General features: G+C 46.1%; 1 protein-coding gene across 2 annotated transcripts; it reads left to right on the top strand.

Moving 5' to 3' along the window:
• Positions 1 to 2,127: 2,127 nt before the first annotated feature.
• On the top strand, positions 2,128 to 22,277 carry chd8 (chromodomain helicase DNA binding protein 8). Of its 2 annotated transcripts, none has more exons than XM_018758021.2 (40): positions 2,128 to 2,206; positions 3,467 to 4,899; positions 5,142 to 5,450; positions 5,953 to 6,066; positions 6,173 to 6,669; positions 6,836 to 6,950; positions 7,270 to 7,488; positions 7,637 to 7,705; positions 7,782 to 7,837; positions 7,958 to 8,075; positions 8,209 to 8,292; positions 8,531 to 8,668; positions 9,026 to 9,147; positions 9,349 to 9,592; positions 9,738 to 9,914; positions 10,073 to 10,216; positions 10,311 to 10,409; positions 10,513 to 10,672; positions 10,757 to 10,967; positions 11,056 to 11,251; positions 11,346 to 11,516; positions 11,697 to 11,876; positions 11,966 to 12,076; positions 12,158 to 12,378; positions 12,479 to 12,681; positions 12,778 to 12,934; positions 13,352 to 13,441; positions 14,007 to 14,110; positions 14,444 to 14,567; positions 16,119 to 16,194; positions 16,283 to 16,557; positions 16,794 to 17,023; positions 17,384 to 18,067; positions 18,676 to 18,827; positions 19,505 to 19,726; positions 19,822 to 19,917; positions 20,349 to 20,492; positions 20,624 to 20,749; positions 20,832 to 20,930; positions 21,016 to 22,277. In XM_018758021.2, the coding sequence occupies exons 2-40, from the start codon at positions 4,015 to 4,017 to the stop codon at positions 21,391 to 21,393; spliced, it is 7,800 nt and encodes a 2,599-aa protein (XP_018613537.1). In that variant the 5' UTR covers positions 2,128 to 2,206; positions 3,467 to 4,014; the 3' UTR covers positions 21,394 to 22,277. The 2 variants fall into 2 exon arrangements, with proteins under 2 accessions (XP_018613537.1, XP_018613536.1); XM_018758020.2 differs by having other exon boundaries at positions 16,280 to 16,557.
• The last annotated feature ends 286 nt before the right edge of the window (positions 22,278 to 22,563 follow it).

Here is a 22,563-nt window from a genome sequence, read left to right as displayed (position 1 = left end):
TTGTTCCCTACCACTTGCTGCACCGAGGTTCATCGTTCAAGTAGGTGCATAAAACACAGGACAGACAAATCCCGATATCCTCCTACCATTTTTTTTCTTTAATAATATTAAGATACGCAAGCAAGCAAATAAAATGCCGGAGTAATGGCTGATAAAAGGCTTTATCTGATGATGTTCATGAAGTTACGGTGCATGAGCATTTACACCATATTTTGAACTGTTAAGCTGTATAACAATGTTTTACTCCTTTATAAATCTGGATAATTTTTACTGTAACAATTCAGGAGAAGTATCTTTCTCAAGGGTACTACAGCAGGAGGGATTCAGAGCTTGGTCCTTCTCATAGTTAGGCGGTAATAATTAGATACATTTTACATACATTTACCATGCTGCTAATTAAATTTTGGCAATTCAGAATTTGTTAAAGAAATTATTTGTTCCCTCTCCAGCGGTGGAGCAACAAGAAACTTTTGTGTTCTCAAGTACTTTAGTGATCAGGAACTAAATCAAGGAACACAATGATGTTTCGGTAGGGCTGGTGTTTCACGGCTCCAAGGCTCAGAGTTTGGATGTGGGCTCCGTCTATGCGGATTCTGTGTGTTCATCACATGTTTACACGCGTTTCCTGCAGGTGCTCCTGTTTCCTCCCACAGTCCAGACATGTGTTTCAGGTAAATTGGTAATTGTGAATTGCCTGTAGTACGTGTGTGTGTTTGTGTGTGTCGTTGTCCTGTGATGGACTAGCGTCCTGCCCAGGGTGTGCCTTGCCTCTCACCTTATACTTCCTGGAGAGGCTCTGGACTACCGAGACACTGTTTTTCACAGGTGATTCCTGATAAAGGATAAACAATTGGAAAAAAGACTACATCAGACGAAGCTTTGTCAAGTGTTCTTGAAGTTTATACCGTATTTATAAATGTGTGCCTTTTGTATATGATTGCGAGCATGGGTTATGTCTGAAGAATGTGGAATGTTCATTTCCTAATGTGATGTTCTGAGGTTTCATGGTTGCACAGATGGAGCAAACTTCATTTGGAGCTTTGTGGGAAAACAACTCTCTGCGACCCCTACATTTTGTACTTTACCGGTAACCGTACTTGCCGTGCAAAATCCTTGTATGGACGTGAGAGCAGCAGTCTACCTGAATATAAGTTTAAAGAGAATTTTACATATTTAATGGTATTAAAGATTATTTATTTTCAGTGCCAGGTGGCAGTGTTTACATTTTGTCCCTTAATAATAAAACAATATTTCCAGCATAAACACTGATGTATTTTAATGTTTAAGATTGCAAGGAACTTTTCTTAGAAAGGAAAATTGGTTATTAGTAACTTACTGTAAGCAGTTTTGTTAGTTTACTATTTTTAAACAGATTGTAGTTTACATGAAATGATGGAATATTAAGGGGACTGCAAGTGTTAACCTTAGTTTAAACTCCAAAATGAATGGTCCTTTTTTGTAAAATGAGAATTAGATAAATCTCACACTATGGGACACTTCAATATAGTCCTTCAATCCTATTAACATAAACCTATTAACGAATTGTATAACTAGTTATAACGTTGTCTATTCATAATGTAAAACAAAAATAAGTCCGGAGTACATGCAATTTATTCATTGCATTTTCCCATCGGTTTGCGAGCTTCTTGACAAATTGTTCTCATAAATTTTACAACGTGCACCATTTTCTTTGCTGTAGTATTGTATATGCATTAATTTGATATACATTTTCTACGTTTAATATTCAGTATTTGAAGAAATAACACGACACGAGTTTTTAATGTGTGTTTACGTGCTACGAACTCGTGCACGTGACACTGGGTGATCGAGGACGCGCGCTCGTGCGGCAGTCCGGCGGCGCGTCCTGTCTGCAATCCCACGAGCAGGCTTTAAAATTCCCAGTCATTACAACTAGGCCTCATTTATTGTTGTCTCAACCGAACGTCGGGCGGTCGATACCCATCTTGTGTCTCCCGCCCTGTTTTTCCCATCGGCCAGTTTGAGTGGCAGCTCGCCCAGCCAATAGAAATCTGCAATGTCCTCGTCCACCGCGCGCGCAGACCAATGGCAGCTTGGCGGATGAGGTTAGGGAAGAACTCTTTCGACGCCTGTGTTGGCAAGAATGTTAGTTCCTGCTCTCCACTGGTCGTTTCCTGTACCCGTACAGTGTTGTGAGACGGAGAAAGCCATGTGTGTCGAAGCAAAGGTAAATTTAGCAGCCCGATTTTGAAGCGGAGAGAGTTAGGGCGCCCGATGGAGCTCTTTAAGGCAGCTATGTAGTCAGCGAAAGAGTGGTGGCTGAATGGAAGGCGCTTTGCGGCCTGAGCCGTGCGGGTTCGCGGCGAGGCTGTGCTTATTGTAGCACGTTGCTCTGGTTTGATGCGGATTGTTGTTGAGGAGGGTGGATGGAGAGTCCGGTCCGGGACGCGCGGTGAGCCCAGCGGTGGGCAGTCTGGCATCGGCCAGCACCAGCTACCAGGGCGCCCTCGTCGCGCAAAGCCCCGAGCGGCCTTTTTCTGTCTCAGTAATTTAGTAAACCTGCTTTTTGCGCTCTCTCTCCTTGTTTCGCGCTAGCTAAGTGGCTCCTCCACTCGGGATGCTCCCGGTTTGCTTCGCGGGCTCAGGCCAGGGCTGTCAGTGTGAGACAGTCAGTACCCCCACACAACTGTGACTGTCCACTCTCCTCTCTTTTAGAATTCGATCATGTTTCTTTATTTTCCACATCATCAAAGCTGAGGAGCTCCGCTTCGTCGTTTTTTACACCGTGTTACGGTGCACCAGTGTGTTCCGCACATTACAAGCAAGTTGCCCGGGTTGATGATTGAGTGTCCCTTCCTTGGGAGAATGAATGGTCCGAAGCCAGTGATTGATCATTATCACTGTGTGTGTGTGAGAGAGAGAGAGAGAGAGCTGAATATGTAACATGACACATGTACTGTAAGTGTAAACACTAGTACTTATGACCCATATTGAACACAGTGTGATCCCCATGTAACATGTTCTGGCAATGTACATTACTGTGTGTGCACTTAAGTAACTGTTTTCTTTTGTTTATAAATAACATGCATTGTTTATATCTCTTTCAACATTCTTAGAATGGTCTCGGTACCCATCTCTTTTGGATTCGCTCGTCTCCTCATCTCGTACCTGGCTCATAAGATGCATCGCAGCATGTGTCACAATCGGCTTAGTATTTCCCATCGATCAGGCGGTCTGTTGGACAGACTGATCGCTTTGACCGTTTGTCTGGATATGTAACTCTTGACCAATTCAGAAATGCACTTTTGTTTACTGTTGAGTTGTATGTTCCGTTGGGAAAAGTGTGTGTTAAACTAATGAATGAAAAATATGTGGGCATAAACAATTTTTTTTTTTGTGTTGTGAATTTTAGATGCGATTTGTAGCGTTGTTGAATTCGTAACGTGATTTGCGTGTTCTTAGGCGGCATGTTTTTGTTTTTCTTTAGAAAATGACCATCGGCGGATGATTTCGCAGATGGATGGCGCTCCATCCGCTTCGTTCTGAGGAGCTGAACTCTTGAGAAGAGACTGGTGGGGGGAGAGGGCTGAGTGAGGCTGGGTGTGAGCGGGGTGGGAGGGGGGAGAAGGATCAAAACGACAGCAACAGGCCAGCACCCCCCCTCTGTACCTGTTTCTCTCTCTCTTTCCAGAGTTTCCTTCTAGGCTGTTGCTTTTGCAGGAGCAACCACATCAAATTTTGTGTGATGAAATTAATTCTTATTGAAACAATATGCTTTACCTAAATGTAATAACTCTGATCAACTAAAGTGATTTTTTCACTTAAATGGACTAAATTATCAGCACTGATCATTGGTGACTGCATCTTAGAAATTCGGAACATTCTTGGTGCAGTTGTTCCCTTTTTTTTTTTTTTCCCCTCTGAGCATCTCATTTATTGCAAAGTTTTGACCAGCAATCCCTAGACTGGACTGACACCCTCGAAGTGGCTTTTTTTTTCCCCTCTTATTTGGGAACATAAGGACAAGAGACCAAGATGGCAGACCCTATCATGGACCTGTTTGATGACACACCGCTGTTTAATCTGGATGCTCTCCCTGATGAGGCTTTTTCCCAGGGGTCTTCTGACCCTGTTGAGGAGGCCCTAAAGTTAGCACTGGGACATGTTGACATTCCCACGAGTCCTGTCCCTGCCCCTGATCCTGTACTAATCTCTGCTCCTGTCCCAGTCCCTGAACCAGTACCAGTTCCAGCTCCTGTCCCAGTTCAGCAGCCAGCTCAGGTTGCTCTCCCCCAGACTGTAACTGTCAGTTCCTTGCCTGTCTCAGCTCAAACAACCCAACAAACTCCCCTCACCGTGGCCAGTAGCAGTGGGGCCACCACAGTCCTGCTGGGGTCACCCCTAGCTGTTCCAGTCTCTGCTGCCACACAGCAGCCTCAGCAGCTAACAGCTATGGCCCCCCAGACAGCAGCACAAGGTGCCCCCAAGATTGTCATTCTCAAGGGTCCCCAGGGACAGACACAACTACTGCAAGGTGTGGCTGGGACTGCAGGCTCCCCAGCTGGAAAAGTCACCATTGCTAGAGTGCTGACGGGAACACCGCTGAGGCCGGGCATGTCCTTAGTGTCTGGGGGCACAGTTTTGAATGCAGCAGCACCTACGCAGGGTCAGGTGAAAGTGGGAACAGGTGTGCAGCGGCTTGTGCAGTCTCCCAACGGGCCACTGAAGCAGGTGCTGCTGACCTCCTTGCCCCAAGCGCAGGGGCAGCCAGCAGTGCAAGTGCAGGCGCAGCCGACGATGCAGGCGGCAGCCCAGCCCCAAGTGCAGATGCAGACGCAGCCGCAAGTGCAGGTCACTACTGCAGGAAGCGGTGCTGCTGTCCAGCCGCAGGCGGTCACCCTTACTACAGTCCCACAGCAGGTGAGAATTTCTAATGATCTGTCAAGCCATGCAATAAAGGACACAAGGTGATTTTTGTACAAACTGTTACTCAGTTATGGATAAGTAGGAACTAAGTCAGTGTTTACTGTAAGCAAAGAATAAGCGGTCGTGTTTGACAGTGTTTAGGTAGATGGATGTTGTTTACTCTGGATGATTGGATGGATGGCTCTATTTGGCACATGGGGCAGCAGGAACCTCTGATTCGCTGTCATTGTTCCCAGGGAGAGGCCAAGAGGATCACCCTGGTGCTGCAGCAGCCTGCCCAGGCTGGCGCTGGCCAGAGTGGGACTGTGACTGGGAGTGTGGCGACTGTGGCCGGGGCAACAGTGAGCGGGACACCTGTTGGTGGGACAGCTCAGCAGCAACAGCAGCCACGCCTGGTGCTGGGTTCTCTCCCAGGGAAGCTAGTCCTGCAGGGGGGGCAGCTGGCGGCTCTTACTCAGGCTAGGGCAGGCCAACCGGGTGCCCAGCCCAAAGTTTTGACCATCCAGCTGCAGGTGCAGCAACAGCCCAATGCACAGGGATCTAAGGTAAGAAAGGAGATGTATTTCTGAATGTGGTGGAAGGTGAAAACAATTAAATGCCAGTAGATTGCATAGTGGTTGGAGTTGCTGTTTTGAACTCGAAGAGCCAAGTTTCAAATCCAACCTTTTGCTGTAGTAACCTTGATCAGGCTACTTACCGAATTGCTCCTTTAAAAATGAGCAAGCTCTACAAATGGGTAAGCTTTTTTAATGAAAAAATTTCTGAAAGTTTCTTTAGAGGAAAGGCATGAGCTTAGCTTAATGAATAAATGTAAATGTTATGGTCGAAGTTGGCGGAAAAAACATACATAGGATTTTTAATATTTTTCACTTTGTTCGGAGTTGATGGTCTGTGCAAGCACAAAAATTGGGGATGAGGAAGATGCAACATGAGGATTGTGCTGTAAAACAAACCTGTGTGTGTGTGTGTGTGTGTGTGTGTGTGTGTGTGTGTGTGTGTGTGTGTGTGTGTGTGTGTGTGTGTGTGTGTGTGTGTGTCCACCTGCAGTTTCAGCTTGTCTCTGGGTCTCCCTCTGGTGGCAGTCCTCAAGTGGTGCAGATCTCACAAGGCCAGGGTGGCCAGAGGCTTGCTGTGCCGCTCAAACTGCTGCTGCAGCCACAGGTACATTAAGGTCCATGCCTTCACGCGAGTTTGAATGGATCTTTTAGAACAAACGCTGTTTTGTGAGAACCCTTATCCTGCAATCTCTTTGCTTCCCTCTCACCAGGCTGGGTCTACCTCATCAGCAGGAGGTGCTGTTTCGTTGGTTAAGGTCATTAACACTTCTGCAGCTGGTGGTGTTGCCACCACTACAACATCATCCCTATCTGCAGCCAGCTCACCAGCTGCGGCACGCTCTCAGAAGGGCTCAGAACCTCTGCGGCGTGTGGAGACTATGTGCAAGCAGGAGAAGGCAAACAGGATTGTAGCAGAGGCTATTGCCCGTGCTAAGGCCCGTGGTGAGAGAAACATCCCCCGTGTCCTCAACCTCGATGAACTTCCCACCACAGCTGAGCTCACTGGCTCTGATATAGGGGGTGGTACAGCAGGGGGAAAGAAGAAGGGTGGAGGAGGTGGGGGCAAGAAAAAGAATGACTCCACCCTTGGTGGGAAGAGTGGCTCAGGAGAGAAGAAAGGGAAGGGGAAGACAGCTGTTGGAATGGCTGGGACAGGAGGATCTGGGAGTACTGGAGGAAGCAAGAACAAAAGCAAGGCGAAGGCTAAGTATGATTCTGGTCTTTTCCTCATAGTTCTTTTATCTTATGGTGACCGTGAAGATCTGGACAATTTTGCAGTAATGGTGGTTCAGATCTGTTTGATTGCAACCTTTCACAATTAGTTGTTAATTTCTGTTCTGGGTGTTTTTCATTGTCTTGTCATTTCTTCACAGCACCATCACACCAGTCGGGGGGAAGAAAAGAAAGCGAATGGGCTCATCGGACCACTCCGATGGGGAGCTCAGCCCGCCAGCCTCCCCACACACCTTGCAGGAAGACATGCTGCAGGTAGAATTGTAGACTTTGGGCTGTAACTTGCTATAGTGACTTTAAAGCCAACAATATTGCTATGCAGAGAAAGACATGACTGCTGATGACAAAGATCTGTGCATCCACTGCAACATCTAAATAACACAGTTGAAAACTGGATTTTTCCAGCAATTTTCTTCACATTTGTTATTTCCAGTCAAAGTTGAAATTTGTTCTGAAGAGTTATGTTTTTGATCTCATCATTATTTTTGGTCTGAGCCTCTTTTTTGGTTCATTTTGCAGGTTTTCTCCTTTGTAAGTTGAGTGGCTGCTGTAACTTTTTTTCTTGTCTTTTCAGAAGAGACGCTCAAACCGGCAGATCAAGAGGAAGAAGTATACAGAGGACCTGGACATTAAAATCACTGATGATGAGGATGAGCCAGAGGAGGAGGTGGACGTCACCACAACGACCATGGGAGCATCCCTGAGCGTAAGGCAGGGCCAGTCTCTGGGGGAGGAGCTGCAGGAATATTCAGGAATGGATGGGGATGGACTTCCCAGCATGCAGTTCTTTGTGGTGAGGACATCTGCAAGTACAGATGTTGTACCCTTGGTTTTGTAGATTGTGGTGGGATACAGCACGGCATAAGGGCTGTGTGACTATCTGAGATCAGAAAGTAGAACAGGATTGGATTAATCTGTATGTATGTGTATTTTCATGATAGGAAAATCCCAGTGAAGAAGATGCAGCCATTGTGGACAAAGTTCTGTCCATGAGAATCACCAAGAAGGAGGTAAATCTTAGATCATTACATGGCAACTTTGTGACATCATAGTAGTTGTTTTCACACTTTGTGTCTTGTTTCACAGGTCTCTCCAGGGCAGTACATCAATGTGGAGGAGTTCTTTGTCAAGTACAAGAACTAGTATGTGTCTCACCCTTCTCATGAATAGCTGTGTATTGAGTTGACATGTTTTTATGACTGGTTGTTCCAGACCTTACTGCCGCGTGGATACAAATCATATGTGTTTGTGTGTTCTCCTAGCTCATATATGCACTGTGAATGGGCTACTCTGGAGCAGCTGGAGAAGGACAAAAGGATCCATCAGAAGCTGAAGAGGTTCAAAACCAAACAGGCCCAGATGCGGCATGTTTTTCAGGAGGTGAGTTTTTCCATGTGTGTTGATGTGTTGCACCCAGTCACTTAGTGTTAAAGCATGCGGTGACGAAACTGCTGCTGTACGTGATGTACTCATTGTTACTGCCCCCATCTGCTCCTTTAACCCCCCCCCCCAGGAAGAGGAGCCTTTTAACCCAGACTATGTGGAGGTGGACCGTATTCTAGATGAGTCTCACAGTGTGGACAAGGACAATGGAGAGGTGAGATGTGAATTGCTCTTCTTGATTTCTGTAGTCTGAGAGACTTTTTCTTTGGGTGGCCAAGGTGGCAAAAAGACAGCAACACAGTATAAACGTTGTATCCCTGTTTGTATAATTATCAGTATTTCAAGGGATTGCAGCCTATGGAATCTGTGGTTTTTTTTTTCTAGTGTGGCTTGTGTGAAGATGTCCTTTTCCTGAACGTCATGTTAATGTAAAGTTTTTGTTCTGATCACAGCCACTGGTTTACTACCTCGTTAAATGGTGCTCCCTGCCATATGAGGATGCTACCTGGGAGCTGAAGGAAGATGTGGATGACTCCAAGATTGAGGAGTTCAGGAAGATCCAGGAGCGCCAGCCTCGCTTAAAGAGAACCGTGAGTTGCAAAATTTGTACTTGTGCCCATTGTTCTTTCTGTTTCGCGTTTCTTATATTGTAGTTATTCATATTTGTTTTTCCAATGAATCACTGTGCTCTGAATAGGCTACAGTACTTCATTCTAATACACCAAAACATTAATTTAGCTGCGGCACATTAATACTGGCATGAGTCAAATAATTGTTGAGAAATTACAAAATTTTAGACTTGTGTTTCAGAAGAGCAGAGTAATTTTTGAGAATTAAAAGAATGCGGAATTGAATGTCTAATTGAACGTCTGTTTCTTGGACGTTGAACACCCAACTGGCCTCCTGTTGGTTTCTCAACTGAAATGTAGTTTCTCATCTTACAATAGCCTCGCCCCCCTGCAAACTCCTGGAAGAAGCTGGAGGAGTCCCGTGTTTACAAAAATGGGAACACACTGAGAGAATATCAGCTGGAGGGGGTCAACTGGCTTCTCTTCAATTGGTATAACAGGTACTCGGTCCCTTACTTTGTCTAATTCAGTAAAACCCTTAGTACAGCACTGTTTATCTGTGGATTCCAAGGGTTTTTTCTAGCTGTAAAATTGCTCCAAAGATGCGTTCCAGCACTTTAGGTGATGGCGTACTTGTTAAAACTTAATTTAGCTGCAGCGTTTCAAGGACTGCCCTGATTGACTCATTTCCTGTCTTCCAGGCAGAACTGTATCCTGGCAGATGAGATGGGTTTGGGAAAGACCATCCAGTCTATCGTCCTGCTTTCCGAGGTCTTTGCAGCTGGTGTGCAGGGCCCCTTCCTTATCATTGCTCCCCTGTCCACCATTACCAACTGGGAACGCGAGTTTGCCAGCTGGACAGATATGAATGCCATCGTCTATCATGGCAGCCTAGCCAGCAGGCAGATGATCCAGCAGTACGAGATGTACTGCAAAGATGAGAAGGTGTGGCCCGTGCAAGGAATGCGAGGGGATATGTACATGCATTCTGTGGGCTGTGCGACTTGTAGACACAGGAATGTGTGGCACACATTTCATTAAATGGTTAAATTCTGCAATCCAGTTAAATCCTGCCTCTGCTTCTTGGTAGGGCCACTTAATACCAGGAGCGTACAAATTTGATGCCCTCATCACCACCTTTGAGATGGTGCTGTCCGATTGCCCTGAGCTGCGGGAGATTTCCTGGCGCTGCGTGATCATTGATGAGGCCCACAGGCTGAAAAACCGCAACTGCAAGCTTCTGGACAGCCTCAAGATGCTTGAGCTGGTAACTAGTCCTTTACTGTGTGCATGGTCTCATTCAGCATTACAGTTACAGGGACAGAAATTGGGGCAGGTATACTGGCGGCTCTGAGGTCTGTCCTGTGGAAAATCCTACCTCCTGCAGTACGTTACAGCACAGCCTCTCCCACTGACGTGTTCCAGGAACATAAGGTGCTCCTGACAGGTACTCCACTCCAGAACACGGTGGAGGAACTCTTCAGCCTGCTCCACTTTCTGGAGCCTGCTCAGTTTCCCTCGGAGACGGACTTCCTACGGGACTTCGGTGACCTCAAGACGGAGGAGCAGGTGTGTGTGCGCGTTCACATGCGTATTGCAACAAAGAGCACCACCGTTTCTTCCCAGTTGTAGTGAATGTACCATTTTCCTGTTTGTTTCTCAGGTCCAGAAACTGCAGTCCATCCTTAAGCCGATGATGTTGCGGAGACTGAAAGAGGATGTAGAGAAAAATCTTGCTCCCAAGCAGGAAACCATTATTGAGGTGCATTTGATTAAATAGACCTGAAGGTGAGGGGAAGATGGTCATCAGGTGTCGTTGAGCCAATGGGGCTAATTTTTCTTTTTTTTTCTCTCCCCCCCCCCAGGTTGAGTTGACAGATGTGCAGAAAAAGTACTACCGAGCCATCCTAGAGCGCAATTTCAGCTTCCTGAGCCTGGGAGCCACACAAAACAGTAACGTGCCCAACCTGCTCAACACAATGATGGAGCTGCGCAAGTGCTGTAATCACCCCTACCTCATCACAGGTACCCAGCCACTGTTCCATCCATACTTTTCCTCATCACAGGTACCCAGTATTACAATTGTCTTGTTCCCGCTGTCCCTATCAGGAGCAGAGGAGAAAATTGTGGCAGAGCTGAGGGAGGTATATGACCCCTTGGCCCCTGACTTCCACCTTCAGGCCCTGGTGCGTTCAGCAGGGAAACTCGTCCTGTTGGACAAGCTGTTGCCGCGCCTGAAAGCAGGGGGCCACAAGGTGCTCATTTTTTCCCAGATGGTACGGTGCCTGGACATCCTAGAGGACTACCTCATCCACAAGAGGTACCATCAACCCCAGATGCTGCTTCCTTCTTGTGTGTGTGTGGTGGTTTTTTTTAAAAACAGTTTCTTACACATTTAACATTTGCAGGTACCTGTATGAGCGTATTGATGGACGTGTGCGTGGAAATCTGCGCCAGGCAGCCATTGACCGCTTTAGTAGGCCAGACTCTGACCGTTTTGTCTTCCTGCTGTGCACCCGAGCTGGAGGTCTGGGTATTAATTTAACTGCTGCAGACACCTGTGTCATCTTTGATTCTGACTGGAACCCCCAGAATGACCTCCAGGTGAGCTTCCTCCCTTGGACACCTGCACTTTGATAGCTTTTCTTGTTCACCGTTTACTGTTGGCCTTGTTTCTTTGACGCTCTTTCTACTATAGGCACAGGCCCGCTGTCACCGCATTGGCCAGTCCAAGGCGGTAAAGGTATACCGCCTCATTACCAGGAACTCATACGAGCGGGAGATGTTGGACAAGGCGAGTCTTAAGCTGGGTTTGGACCGAGCAGTTTTGCAAAGCATGAGCAGCAACAAGGACAGCAGTGTTAATGGGGTAGGTCACATTGTGCAGTCTCACCAGCTCCTTGGGCTTGGAAGATTGGGCCTAGTGTTTTATAATTGTAATGTGATTTTTTTTTTTTTTTTTTTTTTTTTTTTTTTTTTTTTTTTTTGAGAACCATAAGAGATGGTATAGGACTGTGATGCAATTGCCTTGTTCCCAATCTCTCTGCAGATCCAGCAGTTTTCCAAGAAGGAAATTGAGGACCTGCTGAGGAAGGGGGCATACGCAGCCATCATGGATGAGGGGGATGAGGGCAGTCGCTTCTGCGAGGAGGACATTGACCAGATTCTCCAGAGAAGAGCCACCACCATAACCATTGAGAGTGAGGGAAAGGGCTCCACCTTCTCCAAGGTCTGTCTTTGTGTTTACGCCTCATTGTGTTTTGTCTGCTGTTTCACCTCAGTGATGTGTAAATTACTGGCATTCCCCCCCCCCCCCAGGCCAGTTTTGTGGCATCGGAGAATCGGACCGACATTGCGCTGGACGATCCTGAATTCTGGCAGAAGTGGGCCAAGAAGGCAGATATAGACTTTGACAGTATCAACAGAAAGGTGTGTTATGTTCATGAGTGTGTTTAGTTTGTTGCTTGGTGTATTTTTGCATATCTTTACCTTCTCATCCTCCTCTTGTAGAACACTTTGGTCATTGACACACCCAGGGTGAGGAAGCAGACTCGGCAGTTCTCCCTTCGAGGTGAGGGCGGGGCTGACCTCTCGGACCTGGACAGTGATGATGAGTACCCACCCCACAACTCCCGACACGCTCGCTCATCCCGCCGGTCTGACCGCCACTCTGGAGGAGGCTATGGGCGGACTGACTGTTTCCGAGTGGAGAAGCACCTGTTGGTATACGGGTATGAGCGCTTGCTTTGCATTGGTTCACGGTGTTGCACCTGTCTGTCTGTACAGTCAGTGATTGCCAGAGTCATTCTTATCTTTTCTCTACCTGTCCAGCTGGGGACGCTGGCGGGAAATCTTGTCCCATGCAAGATGCAAACGACGACTGGGTGAGCGTGACGTGGAAACAATTTGCAGAGTGATCCTTGTCTTCTGTCTGCTGCATTACCGTGGTGACGAGAACATCAAGAGCTTTATCTGGGAGCTCATCACACCTCCTGAGAATGGCAAGGCTCCCCACACACTTCTCAACCACTCTGGTACGGCCCCCCTGCCTGACGCTATGCCAAACCCTGCTGCTGTGTGCTTTTCCTGCATTTCTGGTGTGTCCTCTAATGGTGGTCTGTTTGTTCCAGGTCTCTCAATTCCTGTGCCCCGTGGGCGCAAGGGGAAGCGGGTGAAGGCGCAGAGCTCCTTTGACGTGCAGAAGGTGGAGTGGATCCGCAAGTACAACCCTGACTCCCTCCTGCTAGATGACAGCTATCGCAAACACCTCAAACACCAGTGTAACAAGTAGGTATTTCTGTGTGTGGATGTAATAATGACTTGGGTCGTTTTGCCCAAGTTTTGTTAGCACACAGTGGTTTGCCTATGGAAATGTGAACTCAGAAAGAGGGGATGTCTTATTATTGATTTGTGCTTAACTGGCAACTTGCAATTCCAGATGCGCTACTCCAAGCTTTTCATATTTATATACCCGTCCACACAGCAGGGCAATGTAACACACACACACGGCAACTTGGAGTTCGCAGTTAACCTGGAACCCAAGGGAAACGTAAACTTGGCCTGAGTGCTGACGCACTAGCACTATCTACTGTGCCACCGTTCTGCCCATGTAAACAGTCAACCAAGGCTAATGCTGCCTGTTTATCGGTGCCCTTCAGTCTTTGTTGGTGTGTGGTGTGTAGTGATTTGTCTCTCATCCTGCAGGGTGCTGCTAAGGGTGCGCATGCTGTACTACCTCAGGCAGGAGGTGATTGGAGACCATGCAGAGAGTGTGCTGCGTGGAGCTGATGCCAGGTACTCATCCCAGTTTGCTGGCTGCTCTGTGTCACCTGAAAGTGATATTGCTAAGTCTGCTTAGCAGCTGTAAGATGTGAGCAATGAACTGTAGTCGACCAAGATGACTTAAGAAGCAAAGAGCAACATGCTTCATATAACTGTAGGACTGTCACAGGTCTGCTCTGCGCTGTGCAGGTGATCGTTTTGATTATGCTAATTGTAGCTTTTTTGTGTCTGTAGAGTTCACTTTGAAAGCCGCTGATATTCTTTATGTGGTTATTGCTGTGAGCAGTACTATTTGTCCATGGGTCATGCTTGCTTAACAAAGTAGTAGATTTCCTCCACTGGAATTACTTCATTCCTCAAGGCCCTATCTAGAGGTGTCAGGAATCTATGCTAAAACTCCCACATTTCAATACATAAGTTCTGCAGGGGTCCAAATTGATATCTTGCCAATTTTGCTGCAATATTTATAACAATTTTCTACATTTTAAATGCAAGCTGAAGTTAGTGGCTTATGGTCTGTACCTTTACCAGACCTCACTTGCGATCCTGACGCCCCTGGGTTCTTCCTCCACTGCAGGGATGTTGATATCTGGATGCCAGAGATGGAGCAGCTGGAGGTGCCAGCGTCTTGGTGGGATGTGGAGGCGGATCGGTCCTTGCTCATTGGTGTCTTCAAACATGGTATGTAGAAACTATGAAGGGAATGGTGTTTGTGCCAACTTAATTTTTTGTAATAATATGTTGCTTTTCTTCCTCTATAGTAAGACATAGTTTCTACCCAGTGCCCGAGTATACGCAGTGCTGTCTGGAAGGGCTGAATCATCCTTGCGAAACTGCCGCTATTTCGGAAGAAAGTTTTGATATATTGTTGACGTATAGCTACAGAATTTTTTTTTTTTTTTGTGCGGAAAGGAAGCATTTAGTATGGAACTGTGCATCCTTACTGAATATTTGTTCTATGCCACCTCTGTATGGTACTGGTTGAACACTTATGCAGAATCATGTCTCTCTCAGGATACGAGATGTACACAACAATGCGAGCAGACCCCTGTCTGTGCTTCCTGGAGAGAGCTGGCCGTCCTGATGACCAGGCAATTGATGCTGAGCAGCACTCCGCTGATGTTGATCTTGGTGATGGGTGAGTATGTCATATTTAGCTTCTTCTTTAAATGTTTCTTAATTCTTTTATGCAAAGAGCCATTCTTACCTTGATTTTATATATGTACTTTTTATTGATTTTTATATTGAAGTGATTTCGGAGACTTTGTTCTTCGCTGAAGGGTACAGATAAATTGTCTTTCTTTCTTCATTATGTATGAAAACTGCGTTAATTCTCGGAGGGAAGTTGCACTAGGTTCCAGCAGCATACAAAATGAATATAGTGAAGAAACTGAAAAAATAAATATGTAGAAACAAGGAGGAGGGGGAAATATGTTGGTACAGACCAAGTTCAATACTACTCAGTACCATTATGGTCAATTCATGAGGCCATGCATTAGAAGGCAGATACAGGCAGTCCCCGAATTGCGGATGAATTCTGTGTCCTCAGTCTGTCTTTTTAAGTCGGATTTTGACGCAAGTTGCAACAGTTAGATACGGTGGGTATCTAATGTCAGTTTATCAAATGTTTGTCTTAGTATATGATATACCTTTCTGTGCATGAAAAAACATTAAAGAAATGTATCTGGATACACTAAAACATCTTTAATATAACAATATAGTAATAATACAATGTAATGATCTAAAGATGATAAATGTAACTACAGTATTTATAAGAGAGATGGAAAGAGATAATAAATGTTACTACTGTCATGATGAACAGAGGACACGGAGGAGGCTGGACCCAAGTTCAGAATCGTTTATTCAGAATCAAAGGACTAGGTGTGTTCTCACGGTCGGAGACGGGCAAATGGCCGGTTGATCGACTGGCGAACCGGAGAGGACGAGGATCCAAAATTGTGATCGAGGGACAAGGCGGGCGAACTGGGGAACGATTGGGGGGGTGGGGTTGTCTGGAGTGAGATTCTGCAAATGGGGAGAAAGTCTTTTGTAGCTGAGTGCTCTCTGAGAGGGGGAGAGTGTGCGCGTGCGTGTGTGCCCACGCAAAACATTAAAGAAACTGTTTGCTTTTCCAGTGTTCTTTGGTGTTTCACCTTTCACTTCATGATTTCCACTTTAGTTTCAGTCGTGATCGTTTTCTGTTTCTTAGATGCATCACCATCACTTGCATCACATTTACGCTTTGGTGCCATGGTTAGGAGGGTAAAAACAAAAAAATTAAAACCAAATACAGTAACACACAACACACTGTTAACAGGAAAAGAAGGAAGTCTGTCCTACCTTGGGCTCACGCCCCACCTGTGAGCTGACAAACCGCTGTAAACACGCAGTGTTTTGATGCACTTCGCAAAGTAGCACTTCTTTCTTATTACAAACCATTGTATATACAGTATCTCTAATTTTTAATAGGCTTAATTGTGAAGTTTTCATTTGATTTTTTTTTTTTACTGTGGGGTGACAAAAATTAACTTCCAGTCAGTAAGTTTGTAAGTTCGGGTTGTATGTAAGTCAGATGTTTGTAACTCGGGGACTGCCTGTACATGATTCTTAAAAATATTATTTATTTTTCTTTTGGTTCACTCTGGGGGGGGGAGAAAAGCTAACTCGAATGACTTATTTTCTGTTATAGTGGAGAATATGACAAGTACTCAGAGGACCCAGAGTTTAAACCAGTGATACGACAGACCAAAGACGCCTACGAGGAGGTGAGCGGAGAGGCTGATCCTGTTTTCCCACATTCTTTCAGTTCATATCTATTAAGTGTGCTTATGAATAACTGTCCCCCGCAAGCAGATGGATGCCTTGACTCTGGACGAGGAGGTCTGCGTGGTTGACAGGGCTGGGACCAGCACAGATGAGGTTCCATCCTCAGGCCAGGCAGGAGTCTGTGAATGGCCATCAAGCTCCTCACTCACTGCCAGGCTGCGCAAGCTGATTACAGCATACCAGCGCAGCTACCGACGAGAACAACTGAAGATTGAGGCAGCAGAAAAGGGCGACCGGCGGCGGCGGAGATGTGAGCAAGCCTCCAAGCTGAAGGAGATCGCCCGCCAGGAGCGGCAGCAGAGGTACCCAGTGTCTCTTGGGTAGAGCGCAGTCAAAAACCTCAGCATGGCACACTTGATTGTTGCAGAACATGGTATAATAATGTATATTTGTCATTACAAGTCATGAAATGGTCAACGTGCAAATTTTTTGCTTCCAAAGTTTGGTAAATTCTCATATTTATAAGTTGCAGACATTTTTAACCCTGCTATTTTCCACTTCCTTTTTTTTTTTTTTATTATAAATATGTCTGTACCAGGTGGACTAGAAGGGAGGAGAGTGATTTCTACCGTGTGGTGTCTACATTTGGTGTGGAGAGAGTAAAAACAGAAAGTGGTGAACCTGAGAATGAGGGCGCTCTGGACTGGACCAGGTTCCGAACCTTTGCTCGTCTGGACAAGAAAACCGATGAGAACCTGAGCCGATACTTCAGGAGTTTTACAGCCATGTGCCGACGAGTGTGTCGGTTGCGGCCTGCACCTGGCGATGGTGAGAAGAGGAAGTTTTCCTTTGGCTCAGTTCTCTGAACAGGCTTTATCTCTTTAGGAGCTGGCTACAGATTAAAAATGTCTTTGCATGGTTTTACGTTACCGTTTTTTTTTTTTTTTTTAAACAAGTGAAACAACCTGTAATCAAAGTGATCTATATTTGTAGCCTTCTTAATACTTTAAATGTCTTAAAATTTAGTGCATTAAGTTAAACACTAGGTTTCATTTAGTTTGCCTCAGAAGACATCGGATGTTTCCAATGCAGTCAGCTGTAATGGAACGATGGCTGCTTCATTTAGTGGCATTAATTTTTTGTGTTCATGATGGTTTTTTTAAACAATTTAATTTTCATTTCACACAGAGATGGCGGATCAATCGCTGGCTCCCATCACCGAAGAGAGAGCTTCTCGCACCCTGTACCGTATCGGCCTGCTGAGTCGACTCCGTGAGCAGGTTCTGCCCCATCCTACACTGGAGGAGCGCCTCTTGCTGGTGCAGCCTAGTGCAGAGCTGCCTCCTTGGTGGCGTACACCGCAGCATGACCGTGAGCTGCTGCTGGGTGCCGATAGGCACGGCGTCAGCCGTACAGAGCTCTCCATCTTCCGCGACTCAGATTTCTCCTTCCAGCAGGCCCGTCTGGACTACCTCCATAACCAGGCTCGGCCTGCCTCCCGCAGTTCCACCCCTTCACTCCATGGTTTGCATGCAGATGAGGGGCTTAAAGTGAAGGAGGAGGAGACAGAGTCCCGCTTGCTTGGGGAGGGCTTGGGTGCTGGTGCAGCAGGGCTGGACTCCCCTCACCTTACAGACTCCCCCTCCCAATTCCTCTCACATCCGGATGTCACTATCAGCAAAGCCCGTGGCCGCTGGGGCTGGAAGAAGGGCAAAGGAGAGGGAGGAAGAGGGGGTCGGCACCGAGGAGGGGAAGGAGACAGCATGCAGTCCAATTCAGATTCCGAGTCTGACTCCGACTCCACTTCTTCTAGACGATCGGGCAGTTCTGATGAAAGTGGCGATAGTGAGGCAGAAGGGGACCGGGAAAGAGGTGAGTGGAAATGGAACAAAAAGAGGAGGCCATAAATTACTTGTTTACATGGTAGTCTGCTAATGTTTCTTCAAATTCTCACACACACACACACACACACACACACACACACACACACACTTTCTGAACCGCTCGTCCCATACGGGGTTGCGGGGAGCCAGAGCCTAATTCGGCGACACACGGCGTAAGGCTGGAAGGGGAGGGGACACACCCAGGACGGGATGCCAGTCCGTTGCAAGGCACTCCAAGCGGGACTCGAACCCCAGACCCACCGGAGAGCAGGACCCGGTCCAACCCACTGCGCTACCGCGCCCCCCCCCCATTTTTGAATTCAGTATCTTGTTAATGGTATAGTGTATTAGTAAATTGTTTGTACTTCTCAAAATGCTCAAGTCAGCGAAATTTGGTTATACAACATTAAGTAATGAAACAACACTGATTTCTGGAGAAAAGTGGTAGGAATATTTCAGATTAGTTAACCCTTCCTGTGTTGCTTCCGTTTACAACCATTATGTAGTATTTGACTATAGTGCTGCATGTTACTATTACTCTGATTTTGTGTTGTCCCTTGTCATTAAACTGGCAGTTTCACTCTATCATCCCTACAGTTTCAGCTCTGGAACTCCCTACTGAGCTTCCCCGTCCTGGTGCTATGAAACTTTGTGATGTGGATGAGAATAGCATCCTGTCCATGACACCCTCTCAGGATGGTGCACCCCTTGACACTCTTGGGGACCCATTGAGAGCTGATTGGCCCAAAGTAAGCGTGCTTTCTGGATTTCATGAAATTGTATACAGGCGTTTGTTATTGTTCCTTTCTCAGACTGTTCATACTTGGATTGGGCGTAGACCAAAACTAGTACATTTTTGGAATCCTTTCTTGAGGAACAACTGTTTATGTGCCTTGATCTAATAGAACAAATTATCATCACACGAAAGTTACTGAATCCATATTAAGGAAAAAATTCACTTTTGTCATGTTTAATTGGCTAGGAAATAATTATCTACACACACATATTTTGCTTGAAACATTTAGTCAGCTTTTTTCATGTGGTTTCTTTGATATTAATGTGGTACCAGTTGTTAATATACCCCTTCAGTTACAGCACCCAAACTAATAGTCACACGGTTAGGAAAAAGCTGAAGTTGATAAACTCATGAAGGATTTTTGAAAAATCCTTCAAGTCATATTCAGATAAATCAGCTCAACTTTGTTTTAACATTATACTTGGCAATGTGAATGAAAGTGCTTCTAAGTCAGAAATGGAGTGAATCTCTAGCTCATATATAACAATAGAACAAATATGAATTAGTTTTAGTAAATTTAACTTTTCTGTTTTCCTTTAATTTGGATATTAGCTGAGATCTATCTTGGTGTCCCTGTAACACATTGATTCTTGTGGGTGAAACTGATTTCTGAACTGAAATTTGTTACAGGATCGCGTACTGATAAACCGCCTGGAAAGTGTGTGCACAACAGTGTTGACTGGGCGCTGGCCAGTAGGGAGGCGTTACATTTCCGAACTCCAGCCCAACACTGCTCTGGAGGAGCAGGTTGGTACTGATGAGCTAAGCTACACACGCCTGATCCGAAAGGGTGGCCCATCTGGAGAGAGCACAAATGTGCAAGACACGGAGTTCACTGTCAAACTGCTGAAGGTGAGTGAGCGCTATGGACATCCTGAGGTTGAGGCAGTAGTACAGATTACCAGGCAACTTACTCCATTTCCCAATCCACCCCACCTGTCTTGAAGGAGGAGGGGCTGAAGCTGACCTTCTCCAAACAAGCCCTGCTACCCAATGGCTCTGGAGGCGAGGGCAGTGGCCGTAAGAAGCGCAGGGAGCCAGAGGTACAATGATGTTTACCAACAGGCTCACACTTTATCACACTTGCCAAAATATAGACTTACATTTATTTATTTAGCAGATGCTTTTCTCCAAAGCGACTTCCAATGAACTATTAGTGTTATCAGCCCACACACCTTATTCACCAAGGTGACTTACACCGCTAGATACACTACTTACAATGGGTCACTCATCCAAACATCAGTGGAACACTCTCTCTCTGTATCACTCACACACTATGGGTGAACCAGACTTCAGCGCTGTAACTTCTCACAACTGCAGGCTATATGTCCTCGGAGAAACACTGTGTTCTGAAATACCCACGTTCGCAGTTCTTGTAAGCTGTGTGAAAAGTGATACCATGTGCATCTCCGACAGCATTGAGACAGACTAAACAGATCGTTCTTTAATTCTTTTTGGTTCTTCATTGGCACAGCTGTCAGAGCAGGACTCTCCGGTGCCGGTGGTCCATGTGGTGACGGGCACGGTGCTGACTGGCGAAAGCGCCCCACGCCGGAAGAACCTGGCTCACTGGCTGAAGGAAAACCCTGAGTATGAGGTGGAAGGAGGCATGTTGGAGGTACAAAACCACTGTATGAGTGCCACAGTTTGATATTTGTACGTGTCCCAATGTGTACTGAGAATCAAAAAAATGTTAGCGATGCCATTTTGGTAAGATGTGCTCTCAGTCCCTCTACTTTGTCCATGCAGCTCCTGGAGAACAGCCGCATGCAGAGGAAGAAAAGGCGAAAGAAGAAGAGTGACAAGGTGAAAGAGGCTTTGGTTTTTACAGGCAGTGAGAAGGTGAAAATCATAGACATGAAAACAGGCAAGAAGGTGAGTGAGCTGTTTCAAAATCATTTTTTGGATGTTTACTCTTGAACTTACATATTGACTGTCTGAAATGATTCCCTCTTAGCTTGGAGGGGCTATTGCCCTGCTTGACCTGAAGGAGTATTTGGAAGACCACCCCAGCTATGCTGTGTCACCTGAGTGGGCTGAAGCAGTTCGCAGCTCGGTGAGTTGACATAGACCCTTCCTTCTGATTAGCTGCTTAATTTAGCCATGTTGCCTAAATTGTCTTTCTGTTTTTGGGCTTGCAGGGCTTTCTCCCAGAGAGCATGTTCCATCGGCTCCTGTCCCAACACCACATTGTTCCTAAAGGAGGATGCTATTATACCACACCACCCCAAGGCCAAGTTGAGGACCCATTGCTGGGTGGAGGTGGAAGTGAAACCCTTGTGTCAGATGGCGCTTACATGATGGATGACGAAGGTCTAGAAGACAGCAGCAATCTTGCCTCTCGACACTTCCTGACACCACCTTTTGACATCAAAATGCAGGGGGGGGCTCTAGAGATGGATGGGGGTGACTGCCTGTCACAGGGTGGATATGAGAGCTCTGACAGGGAGGCAGCCATCTTGGAGGATGTCATCATGGCGCCCAAAAACTCAGACTCTTCCTCTAGCTCTGAAGATTGACCAAGCTTTCCCCACTGAACATACCCCTTAAGATCACAACTTTGTTTTCCCATTATTTTATTCTTCATTCTTATAAATGTTGATTCATTATGAATAGTTTTTGGTTATTTCTACTTTTTTATGGTTTTTGGAAATGAGCTTTTTTTCCCAGGTGAACACCCACTTCCTTTCTTATTCCTGCTTTTCATCTTCCCTTACTCCTGCCCCTACTTCTGCCCTCAGTTATTTCTTGTGCTCCTTCTAGCTGTGGTGGCTGGAGACATGCTCCCTGGACCTCCTACAAATTGTGGTAGAGATGGTGGCTGAAGGAAAAACCCTGAAGTAGCTCCCGTTTTGTCTCTTGCACACAAATCATCCCATTCCCTCAGGGTCCAAGCCCCCATTTCACTAACCCTTTCCCAAACTCTGAATGGAGACCTGTACAGATACCTCTTTGGCAAGACTCAAACCAATGGTGACTGTATGTTTGAGTCAAGTGCTACTGAGAAGTTGGTTACAGGCACTATCAACGTAAAGGTCTTCTCATTGTGTGTGTTAATAATATTGAAAGCTGTTTCTCTGTCTGGGTTAGACTTCCAGGAGCAGAGATTTAAAGTAGTGGATGTACATTGGAGGGTGTGTATGGGGTGGGGGGGAAGCTAGTTACTGAACCAGAATTAGAAAGATGGGTGTATTGTACAATGTAGAATTGCTCAACTGCTTGCAAAGATGAGTTGTTTTATGAACTGACTGTTTCTGTGATATGAATAACATTCTACAGACTGATTTAGCACTGTTTTTTTTTTTCTGTGTATATGACAGGGATTCCACTGCCATGTTTCTTGGTGTACTTTAAGTTAATTTAAAGATACGCAAGCTTGCAGTAAAGCTGACTTTGAAGAATATTCACTTAAGAGCGTATGTTCTGCTGCAAAAGAGAAAGAGTGATATTAGTGCTACACCTTCGAGAGGAATCCATCCACAGCTCCCGCCCCTCCCCAACAACCATGTAGCTCAGCTTTGTACAAACAGCTGAGTAGACTGACAGCCCCTGTCCACCGTTTCATTTCACAAAAGGCATCGCATAATATCGCGAGTTTCGCCTCAAAAAATTCCAGCAGCGAGAACCATATTCGTAACGGTGACTTTCGAGCCGAACTGCCCGCAACCCCTCCCCCGCTCCCCGAGGGA

This window comes from Scleropages formosus, chromosome 1 (assembly GCF_900964775.1).
Source record: "Scleropages formosus chromosome 1, fSclFor1.1, whole genome shotgun sequence".
NCBI lineage: Eukaryota > Metazoa > Chordata > Actinopteri > Osteoglossiformes > Osteoglossidae > Scleropages > Scleropages formosus.
The sequence above is the reverse complement of the archived record's forward strand: the minus strand, read 5'-3'. Positions and strand labels throughout refer to the sequence as shown.

Coding starts and splice junctions, on each gene's coding strand:
- chd8 (XM_018758020.2), top strand. CDS start 4,015: ATGGCAGACCCTATCATGGACCTGTTTGATGACACACCGCTGTTTAAT. Junction 4,900..5,141: donor TTACTACAGTCCCACAGCAG/GTGAGAATTTCT, acceptor CATTGTTCCCAG/GGAGAGGCCAAGAGGATCAC. Junction 20,750..20,831: donor ACATGAAAACAGGCAAGAAG/GTGAGTGAGCTG, acceptor ATTCCCTCTTAG/CTTGGAGGGGCTATTGCCCT.